The sequence below is a fragment of the Sinocyclocheilus rhinocerous genome, unplaced genomic scaffold (genome assembly GCF_001515625.1).
Source record: "Sinocyclocheilus rhinocerous isolate Xijiao unplaced genomic scaffold, SAMN03320098_v1.1 scaffold222, whole genome shotgun sequence".
Taxonomy (NCBI): domain Eukaryota; kingdom Metazoa; phylum Chordata; class Actinopteri; order Cypriniformes; family Cyprinidae; genus Sinocyclocheilus; species Sinocyclocheilus rhinocerous.
Genome location: NW_015625652.1, coordinates 1,808,486 through 1,819,606, shown reverse-complemented (window position 1 = coordinate 1,819,606; position 11,121 = coordinate 1,808,486). Strand labels below are relative to the sequence as shown.

At 37.9% G+C, this 11,121-nt stretch overlaps 4 protein-coding genes across 5 annotated transcripts in view; 3 read left to right on the top strand and 1 right to left on the bottom strand.

The window, feature by feature from the left end:
- The first annotated feature begins 41 nt into the window (after window positions 1-41).
- Window positions 42-1,818, top strand: LOC107705725 (ras-related protein Rab-39B-like). The gene is made up of 2 exons (XM_016509165.1): window positions 42-297; window positions 1,306-1,818. Exons 1-2 carry the CDS (start codon window positions 89-91, stop codon window positions 1,733-1,735), a joined length of 639 nt encoding a protein of 212 aa, XP_016364651.1. The 5' UTR covers window positions 42-88; the 3' UTR covers window positions 1,736-1,818.
- A 1,117-nt stretch (window positions 1,819-2,935) lies between these two features.
- On the top strand, window positions 2,936-3,499 carry LOC107705738 (ras-related protein Rab-39B-like). The gene has a single exon (XM_016509190.1). The coding sequence runs from the start codon at window positions 2,957-2,959 to the stop codon at window positions 3,425-3,427; it is 471 nt and encodes a 156-aa protein (XP_016364676.1). The 5' UTR covers window positions 2,936-2,956; the 3' UTR covers window positions 3,428-3,499.
- Window positions 3,500-5,139: 1,640 nt separating this feature from the next.
- Window positions 5,140-7,460, top strand: LOC107705715 (ras-related protein Rab-39B-like). Of its 2 annotated transcripts, none has more exons than XM_016509151.1 (3): window positions 5,140-5,251; window positions 5,365-5,561; window positions 6,979-7,460. In XM_016509151.1, exons 2-3 carry the CDS (start codon window positions 5,383-5,385, stop codon window positions 7,418-7,420), a joined length of 621 nt encoding a protein of 206 aa, XP_016364637.1. In that variant the 5' UTR covers window positions 5,140-5,251; window positions 5,365-5,382; the 3' UTR covers window positions 7,421-7,460. The 2 variants fall into 2 exon arrangements, with proteins under 2 accessions (XP_016364637.1, XP_016364632.1); XM_016509146.1 differs by having other exon boundaries at window positions 5,171-5,251; window positions 5,342-5,561.
- A 130-nt stretch (window positions 7,461-7,590) lies between these two features.
- Window positions 7,591-11,121, bottom strand: part of LOC107705731 (transcription initiation factor TFIID subunit 12-like) — an 8,028-nt gene continuing 4,497 nt past the window's right edge. The window contains exons 4-6 of the mRNA XM_016509178.1: window positions 9,238-9,352; window positions 8,973-9,061; window positions 7,591-8,887 (exon numbers count right to left, since the gene is read on the bottom strand). Of these exons, the coding sequence (XP_016364664.1) occupies window positions 8,852-8,887; window positions 8,973-9,061; window positions 9,238-9,352 (240 nt within the window). The 3' untranslated portion in view covers window positions 7,591-8,851. The remainder of the gene's footprint in view (window positions 8,888-8,972; window positions 9,062-9,237; window positions 9,353-11,121) is intronic.

Sequence of the window (11,121 nt, the reverse complement as noted above, 5' to 3'; positions counted from 1 at the left end):
TAGCCATCTGAATATCAATTATAATTCAATAGGTTCTCTCAGGTTCTCTGGTCAAATCTTTAGGGATCCTGGAGCAATATCAGCTCTCATGAAGTGCCTGTACAGTTTTAAAATCATCATGATAGGTGACGGTAATGTGGGCAAGTCATGCATGCTGTATCGATACATAAATGGCTTGTTTCCATTGAAAATATACTGTACCATGGGAGCGGACTTCAGAAATCACATCCTAGAGGTGGAGCCGGGTGTGAGAGTACAGCTACAGATTTGGGATACAACCGGTAATGAAGCGTTTTGGTAAGCAGTGAGAATACACATCATCTGCATGCTCGCCAAAATTCTTTTAACCTGTACTTTTAAAGCCCAAAATAATAATTTGAATGAACTGACAAAATGCCATATAATGAAAGAGAGTGATTCAGTTGTTTCAATTAAAAAGGGCCATATTTTATACATATGTGACCCTGGACCACAAAACCAGTCATAAGGGCAGGGCTGTACAGTGCTACTAAATAACTGGTCTGTGCGATGAATAAATTTACCACTGTAGCACGTGCGATACAGTTTTGCATGTTCATAACACAGCCGCTTAATAGTGTGAAGTGATTTCGTTGTGCTTGTTTGTGTGTGTGAGATTGATTATACTTGGTAGTTAGGGAGAAAATCACCTTTAAGTCCGTCCAAATTAAGTCCTTAGCAATGCATATTACTAATAATAAATTAAGTTTTGATATATTTATGGTAGGAAATTTACAAAATATATTCATGGAACATGATCTTTACTTAATATCCTAATGATTTTTGTCATAAAAAAAAAATCAATAATTTTGACCCATACAATGTATTGTTGGCTATTGTTACAAATATACCCGTGTGACTTATGACTGGTTTTGTGGTGCAGGGTCACATATATTAGCATATTTTATATATTGGTTGAGCACCTTTAAACACAGGGATTTTTTGTTTTTTTACTTTCATATTTCTCAAAAAAAAAAAAAAAATCATCACTTAACATAATGGAAATGTATCTGGATTTACTTACGTAATATGACAATATTGAATAAAACACTACAGTGACAATTATAATCAAGTATTTTTAAAGTCAACATATCAAAAGTGTACTTCTTTAAAGCATAACCAATAATAATAATAATAATAATAATTTGACATTATTACAAAGTTCTCTTTATTAGGCCTATGTAATTTTTTTTTTTTTTACTTTCATATTTCCAAAAAAAAAAAAAAAAAATCATCACTTAACATAATGCACACTGGTTGTTCAACCTCACCAACTTATGTTTTCAGGAAGCATCAGCTTGTCCAGCCTCACATTCCTCATTCAGCTGGATGCCTGCTGGTATTTGACCTGGGCAATCGTGAGTCTTTCAGAGTCATTGAGCGTCAGTACACAGAGGTGTGTAATAGAGTGAATCCATACACTGTCCTTTTTGTACTTGTGGGACACAAGTGTGAAAGAAAAGAGCGGGAAGTGAATCAAGAGGAGGTGGAACAGTTCGCAAGTGCATTGGGAGCACCATACATCGAGGCCTCGGCTAGAACGGGTCACAATGTGGCAGAAGCTTTTGAGCTGTTGACCCGACGCATTTATCAGGGCTATCTGAGTGGAGAGGTAAGCTTGCATGAAAGATGGGGCAAGATTCACAAAGACAAGCCAGCTGAAAATAAGACCAATAAGAATGAGCCAGCTGAAAACAACAAATGTTGTGTCTTATAAAGTCAATGTGAAACTGTTTTTTTTTTTTTTCATCTTTGGCCATTCAAAAGTAGCCATGTATTTTGATGAAAATTCTATTAAAGTGCCAGTGACTGATTTCTGATTTCAATACTTGATGTTTATAACTAATATCTATGTTTGAAAATATAATATAATCTTTACCAAATAAACTTGTGACATTTTCATACCTAATTTCACGTGATGATTCCATTCAAGTGTTTTGTGGTTATTTTTCATACATTCATATTTATTCATTTTTTTATTCATTATTTTTTGTTGTTTGTTATACATTTTTGTTTATTAAATATTTAACTCATTTAATTTTGCTTTTAGTTACTATAACGAATGTTGTAGTACTCAGCTTTTACCAAGTTTAAATACACAGCACAGATATTTTTATCCAAATAAGAGCAGAAAATACAAAAAGCCAGCAGATCCTAGTCATTATAGCTGGTTGCGTTATGGAAAATATTGTAGGCAACGTCTTCTAGTGGCCATCGAGAAAAATGCATGACATTACAAGCTGGTTTAAAGAAGCAAATGCTACAAAAAATGCATAGCTTACATATTATTAGACATTTAAAGCAAGCTGTTAGGAGTCGTGAGAAAAATGTTCACGGTTTAATGGTAATTCTAATCTAGACTACCATAGTAATAATATATTGCGAGTGCACTTTAAACGTCTGCTTTCCTTTTCTGTCAGTAAATAATGGACAGCTATTCCGCTTCAGTGGATCCCCACCCTTGCGGTTCTGGTATGAATTACTTTCATTATAAGTGTCTGAACAGCGTTCATAGGCCTATCACTTTTTATGCTTCCATATACACAAACACTAATAGCAGTAACATGCTGTTGATAGTATTACAATTAATTGTTCACTGGATTTACAAAGTAGGCTAGTCCACTAATCTAGAGTATCTGAAAACAAAGTGAAACACTCTATTTATAGCCCAAGCCGGTGTACCGATTAAACATGCTATCTATCAGATTGTGCTACCAAAAATATATTTACATTGTTTTAAGGGTAAGTTAAGGGTTAGTATAGGTGTGGACGGTTAGGTTTAGGGTAGGGGTAGGTATGGACATTTTAAAAAGCCTCAACCCACATGAATAAGATGCTGGTAGCACAATCTGATAGGTAGCATTTTTCGCTATCGATTTGTGCTACCTATCTTTTTAATGGAAGGTAAAAAAAAAAAAAAAAATCATCACTTAACATAATGCACACTGGTTGTTCAACCTCACCAACTTATGTTTTCAGGAAGCATCAGCTTGTCCAGCCTCACATTCCTCATTCAGCTGGATGCCTGCTGGTATTTGACCTGGGCAATCGTGAGTCTTTCAGAGTCATTGAGCGTCAGTACACAGAGGTGTGTAATAGAGTGAATCCATACACTGTCCTTTTTGTACTTGTGGGACACAAGTGTGAAAGAAAAGAGCGGGAAGTGAATCAAGAGGAGGTGGAACAGTTCGCAAGTGCATTGGGAGCACCATACATCGAGGCCTCGGCTAGAACGGGTCACAATGTGGCAGAAGCTTTTGAGCTGTTGACCCGACGCATTTATCAGGGCTATCTGAGTGGAGAGGTAAGCTTGCATGAAAGATGGGGCAAGATTCACAAAGACAAGCCAGCTGAAAATAAGACCAATAAGAATGAGCCAGCTGAAAACAACAAATGTTGTGTCTTATAAAGTCAATGTGAAACTGTTTTTTTTTTTTTCATCTTTGGCCATTCAAAAGTAGCCATGTATTTTGATGAAAATTCTATTAAAGTGCCAGTGACTGATTTCTGATTTCAATACTTGATGTTTATAACTAATATCTATGTTTGAAAATATAATATAATCTTTACCAAATAAACTTGTGACATTTTCATACCTAATTTCACGTGATGATTCCATTCAAGTGTTTTGTGGTTATTTTTCATACATTCATATTTATTCATTTTTTTATTCATTATTTTTTGTTGTTTGTTATACATTTTTGTTTATTAAATATTTAACTCATTTAATTTTGCTTTTAGTTACTATAACGAATGTTGTAGTACTCAGCTTTTACCAAGTTTAAATACACAGCACAGATATTTTTATCCAAATAAGAGCAGAAAATACAAAAAGCCAGCAGATCCTAGTCATTATAGCTGGTTGCGTTATGGAAAATATTGTAGGCAACGTCTTCTAGTGGCCATCGAGAAAAATGCATGACATTACAAGCTGGTTTAAAGAAGCAAATGCTACAAAAAATGCATAGCTTACATATTATTAGACATTTAAAGCAAGCTGTTAGGAGTCGTGAGAAAAATGTTCACGGTTTAATGGTAATTCTAATCTAGACTACCATAGTAATAATATATTGCGAGTGCACTTTAAACGTCTGCTTTCCTTTTCTGTCAGTAAATAATGGACAGCTATTCCGCTTCAGTGGATCCCCACCCTTGCGGTTCTGGTATGAATTACTTTCATTATAAGTGTCTGAACAGCGTTCATAGGCCTATCACTTTTTATGCTTCCATATACACAAACACTAATAGCAGTAACATGCTGTTGATAGTATTACAATTAATTGTTCACTGGATTTACAAAGTAGGCTAGTCCACTAATCTAGAGTATCTGAAAACAAAGTGAAACACTCTATTTATAGCCCAAGCCGGTGTACCGATTAAACATGCTATCTATCAGATTGTGCTACCAAAAATATATTTACATTGTTTTAAGGGTAAGTTAAGGGTTAGTATAGGTGTGGACGGTTAGGTTTAGGGTAGGGGTAGGTATGGACATTTTAAAAAGCCTCAACCCACATGAATAAGATGCTGGTAGCACAATCTGATAGGTAGCATTTTTCGCTATCGATTTGTGCTACCTATCTTTTTAATGGAAGGTAGCACAATCTGAGCGGGTAGCACAAATCGTCAGAACACCGGCCTAAATTGTCTTTGTGTCCTAAGGGAGTCTGTTCCATTGTTGTTCACCTCCTGTTTGGAAAGCCACATAATTGTGGAAACGTTCTGTAGCAAACTAACCTGTAATGCACACTGGTGAGGAATATAGTGGGCTTGATTTCATCATGACATTGGAAGTCTTCCAGCCATCTTCAGCGGTTATGACCTGGGTGGAAGCATTCTCATGGTTGGCCTATTGAGAAAGACCTAGCTGAAATGTTTTTCCTCATTACATTTATGTCATGGCATGCATCACTTTTATGTGATGCATGCCATGAGCTGGCCTCAACAGGAAATGCTGGGCTTGTTCTGATATGATACTGCATGCTCATTCCCTCTGGTCTATGAGAAATTCCCAACTTTCTGCTGGTATTTATAAACTCCGCCTCTCACATAAACCCCGCCCAATAACAAGTATGAACAGGCAAAGATTAAAGAAACAGATGAGCTAGACAGAAGCTCCCACACCTACGACGATCAAACGGACTCTGCTCTATGCAGAAAAACACAGGAGAAGCTGAGGAACTCTAGGTTTATTTTTACCTATGTTTACAATGAGAACTTCAAGACCTCTAAGGTAAGAGGTTCTCTGAGGATCCTGGTGGAGTGACAGTCCTTAGTCAACCCTAGCCTTTTCATTCGCTGCTTTCTTTACATCTGGTTCAAGTCATGGATCTCACTTTGTGGCAGTACCAGTTTCGAATCATCATGCTAGGAGACTCCACCGTGGGCAAATCATCCATGTTGAAGCGCTACACTGAGGATCTGTTTCTGGAGTGCATCAACCAAACAGTCGGAGTGGACTTCTATGTACACTTCCTAGAGGTGGAACCTGGGGTGAGAGTCAAACTGCAGTTCTGGGATACAGCTGGTCAAGAGAGGTTTAGGTAAGTCCCAATTTTTAAAAGTTCTGCCATGAATTGAACAAACTATTCTCCAGATCGTGCACTTAAGGTCAGGGGTGCCAACGACCTGCAGAGTTTAGCTCAAACTTGCCCCAACACACCTGTCAGTTTCTAGTAATCCTGAAGACCTTGATTAGCCGGTTCATGTGTGTTTATTTGTGGTTGAAGCTAAACTCTACAAGACAGTGGCCCTCCAGTAGCAGTTTTGGACAACCCTGCTTAAGCTGAATAATTCACACAGGACTATTTTTTCCCTCACAGTAACTTCTGTACATTTAGTCATAAGTTCAGTGTCTAAAAACAGTTTAAAGAAGTTGCCTTGCTTGTGTAAAAAAGGATTGTGAAACATATTACTCATCACAGCAAAAAGTATTCTCATGATACTTTCAGGAAGTATTATGTCAGTCTACACTAAAAATGGATACACTGCCAGGCCGGGCTCCTCATCTTCTTAGAGCTGGAGTTGGGCCTGTTTTCTGGTATGCATAGATGATTTCAAACAGGCAGATCACCCAAAAAGTCATTCCAAAGTCTCATGGGTGGCAAGCCTTGTGACAAGGTGAAGGGGGCAATTAAAATACATTATTTATTTGATAATAAACATTGCTAAAACAGTGGTTTACTCGTATTACTACACTCTTGAAAATAAAGGTTCCAAAAAAGTGTTTTTTCCAGCATAAAATCGATAGAATCGATTGGGTTCCCCAATGGACCTTTCAGTGAGCAGTTCTGAAAAGAACTGCTTTCTAGGTGTGAAGAACATTTTAATCATCTAAAGAATATTTTTCTTCTATAGAACCTTTTGTGCAATGGAATTGTTCAATGGATGTTAAAGGTTCTTCATGGAACCAGAGATGCCAATAAAGAGCATTATTTTTAAGAGTTTACGAATGGAAGAAATTGCAATGCACAATAAGGTGGAACAAGTCCTGCCTTCTGAATAAAATAGCCAATTGCCAACTGGTAAAGTTATTGCATCACTGCATCAGTGGGGGAGGATAGGAAATTTGATGGTAAGAAATAACATTTATGCAACAGTTATTGCTGATTTTATGTTATTTAAATGTGAGTTTGACCAGCTGCTTTTCCAATTTCAGTATTTCCTCATTCAAGGAAATAGGAGTTGGTTTTGCATGCCTGAAATAGCTCCCCGGAGGCGTTGCAAATATGGCTGTGTTAACTGACTTTCCTTTTAAAGGATTTTAGAATGATACAGATTATCCAGTGAGAAAGAACATTGTTTATTTGGATTTTATTCATTGGGAATTGATTGGTTGGTAAAAAGAAGTCATTATGTACGACAATGGAGTCAGAATAAATGCAATGTATAAACAGATTATTGATTATCATAGTGCAGAGGTCTGGAAAAAATAACCCTAAAACTATGGTACATTTGCAGGTCTGTGACTCGCTCCTACTACCGTAACTCAGTCGGAGGTCTTCTGGTGTTCGATCTGGGCAACCGCAAATCTTTCGAAAACGTGCAGCAGTGGTATGCAGAGGTGTGCGAACGTGTACAACCCTACACTGTGCTCTTTGTGCTGGTGGGACACAAAAGTGACCAGGTCAAAGCTGGAGAGCGAGCCGTGGACCGAACTGAGGCAGAAAAGCTCGCAAGCCAATTGGGAGCGCCGTACATCGAGGCCTCATCAAAAACGGGTCACAATGTGAAAGAGGCCTTTGAACTCTTGACCCGGAGGGTTTATCAGGGCATAAAAAGTGGAGAGATCCAGTTGCGTGAGGGGTGGGATGGAGTCAAGAGCTCAGCACCTAGAGCCCAAACACTCCAGAAGATACAAAACAATGAAGCCGCTGAGAAAAACAAGAGCTGTGCTTGTTAACTTACAATATGTGGTTCTCGCAAATTTTGTGTAGATCTTCAAATAGGATGGATGTGTCTGACATTGCCAAATACACATAAAAGCAAACGTAAAGGTATTTCAGATTGTAGGTATATACAGTAGTCAACATTTGAAGTGGATCAAAAAAGTTAATCAAAGCTGTCCTAAGACAAGAACGCTTTTAGGTTTTAGGACAACTTTGATGAAAGGTTTTGATCCGCTTTAAATGTTTAGTGTATTAGAATTTGTGCTTATCTGCAAGATATCAGCATTTGCGAACCACACTGAAACTCATGATTAACGTCATATATACATGCATATGTACATTTAATTTCCAATTGCTTGTTCGTATTTCTGGGATCAACATTGGATAAAGGTGTCTTTATTAGTGTGGCAACAGTGTTACTGCATCAGTTAAAGATTTTACCTGCTATTCATCATATTATGTCATATTATTAAGGCCACGTATTTCCATAAGCATGGATGTATTTTTGCTGATACAGACATTCTGGAGGTATTTAAGAGTTAAACTATTCACTAATATATACATACATAGATGCATTGCTGAAACAGTTTATGTTAGTTGTAATTTCTGAAATTATGTCCCACAAAATATGAGTGAGTTCAGACTGAATAAATCACAATTAGTTGTTTTTTATTCATGAAAAACAAGAGACTGTAAAACACTGTGATACATGGCAAAAAACAGTTTATACTCCGTTCAACTCCACAGAAATGTTCAAATCTGCCCACAAATCCACAGCAGAAAGGGTTTATGCACCATTTCCCAATATATCACACATATATAACTCCCACTAATCAATTAACCATTCTGCATTATGTCACTAGTTCCAATGCAATGAATTAAATGGGGAAGTGGTATTTATTTCTCTGGTAAAAATGACTGTTTACCTTTAGAAAGTCACACACTAAAGATGTCCTCTATTGTACTAAATATTACTTAAGTGATAAAGTCTATAACACCAAACACTATGAACAAAATCAGATACATGGTGATTGTAATTGTGCATAGCTATTAATGCCAGCTGAGCAAACGTTGCGTGACTGCATGGCGGGTCAGCTATACACGAAATATGAATGAAAATGCGGTTTGTGGGAGAAACAATAAACAACTGATGTTTTTCACAGAAATCCGTGAGATTCTATAATATAATAAACCCCCGTACAGCACCAAGTCAGAGACCAAGGTGCCAAAATAAAATGTTCACATGGTGGTTTTAACACAAAGTGAACTGTACAGACAATTTACGTCACTTCCTATGCACCTTTTGAATGCGAAGTCAACAGAACTGTACTGTAAATAGTACAACGCATTCTGCCTCTCTGATTAACATAACATATATAGGTTCAATCCCTCTCCACTTCCAAAACCTGCAGAAAAAAAAATGTTTATTGGTGCTTCCGATCTTGCTACTTTTTGGTTGTTTTGCGGATCAATGCCATTCTCTGAAAGAACAGAAAAAGATATTTAGGTATGCAAGTCATGTGTTTTTCATCATATCAGTTCAAGTGCATAAGAACGATAGCTGACCTGTTTGTGAGCTTCTGTGGTGCAAGCCTTCTTATACGGTCGGATCTCATCTGAACCAAAACCAGGAATCCACATGTTCCACTGTCGTTCTGTGATGCAATATTGGATTAGGGACTATATTACCTTATATTATTCTTTAGAATGGTAATAAAACAAAATGTAAAAACAAAGTTCAATGTAAGCAGCATAAAAAAAAATTGTGTATTTATTTGAATTCATAAAAAGGCACTCAAACCACTTGGAACTGTCTATGCAAGAGCCTCACCCAGGTGTAGCTGGACATCTTTCACTTCAAGAGTGTTTGACTTCCTGTGTCGGGCAAGTTGGCACGCCGCCGTCACCACGCTCTCAATGAAGTCATCGGCAATCTGCAAGAGCATCTGAAGGGAAAGGGAAATGACTCCGTTCAACAGACAGCAGCATAGTGACACTACTTGGGGTTGGTAAGATTTTTACTATTTTTGGAAGAAATCTCTTTTACTCACCCAAGGCTGCATTTATTTGATAGAGTAAAAATAGTAATATTGTGAAATTATTTAAAAGAACTGTTTTCTGTTTTAATACATTTTATAAGGCAATTTATTCCTGTGATTAATCTAATATGCTGATTAATGAAGAAACATTCATTATCAATGTTATAAACATATGTTTAGCTTGCTATTTTTGTGGTAACCATGATACACTTTTTTAAGATTCTTCAAAGAACAGAAGGTTCAAAAGAACAGTATTTACTGGAAACAGGATTTTTTTGACATTATATATGTCCTTACTAGGGGGTGCTCCGATTGATCGGCTACCGATCACTATCGGCCGATAATCACATTGGGATGATTGATCGGCGGTCTCTAAAAGGCCGATCTCAAAAAAACGATCTCAAGCTGATGACGCTGCCGTGAGAGGTTTGGCATGACATGCAGTGGCACCGTCTCAGTCTCTGTCAGGCGCGGGTAAAATAATTATAATGCTGAAGGTGAGGTACTCGTACTCATATTATTTCATTAAATAACTTATAAAGTCATTTGAAAACCTCGTGTGAGACGTAATTTCACAAACAGGGTGAGTGAATCACCGCGTGCGTGCTCTCACTCTTTCTCTCTCAAAATACGCAAATGGCTTCAAATCACCACACATAGCGTCTGTCTAAGCGAGCTGCACGCTGCACAGTTGACACAGCAATTGTCGCTTGCACAGTCGAGGCAGTGTCACATCGTCACTAAAGTTTATAAATTGCATTTCTTTTTAAAGGGGTCATATGATGCTTTTTTAAAGATCATTATTTTGTGTATTTGGTGTAACAGAATATGTTGACATGCTTTAATGTTCAAAAAACACATTATTTTTCAAATACTGTACATTATTGTAGGTCCTCTATGCCCCGCCTCTCTCAAACGCTTCGTTTTCTACAAAGCCCCCTCCTTCCGACAAGCGCAGTCTGCTCTGATTGGCCAGCTGACCCAGTGCATTGTGATTGGCCGAACACCGCAAGCGCTCGTCGGAAATGTAACGCCCCTTACCATAATCGCGAGCTTCATCTTTCAAAATAAATGTAAAGACAGTAAATAATGTCATTAGTTTTACCATCAGTTCAAGCCCGAAAGGGGAACAGAGTCGCGTGACAGACAGTGATGAAGCTGGTATGTGTTTACAGTACACAAGCCGATGTGACCCTGCTTCAGGGATCTTATCTATGCACAATCAGCTTGTAACACTCCAAAGAGAAAGGAAAACTTGAAATCGCATCATATGACCCCTTTAATTCTTGCCAGTGTTTAACCATTCAGCGCTCTCGCACTCTCCTGGAGACCGAGCGCTCATGCACACTCGCACTCGCAGCGCACACACATAATGCCAGGTTCACATTACTCCGTTTGCAGTACATACATGGTGCGTATTTTTTCCGCGCTCATGTTAACGGATTGAAGCTTTCACTGCACACGGTTGCTGTCCGGCAGTGCGTTCAGGAGCGGTGCGTCTGCAGCAGTGCAGAGATCGTTTCCCTAGGTTTAAAGGAAAAGAGCACTTTTAGATAAAGAAGGCAATAATCGATGGCACTTGTGGAGGTAGGAAAACAAAGTTCTTTATGAACAGCATGATTGCTTGTAATAAAGACTTCAATGCAAAAGGAAAGGCAGTAGAGCTGACTATTTCT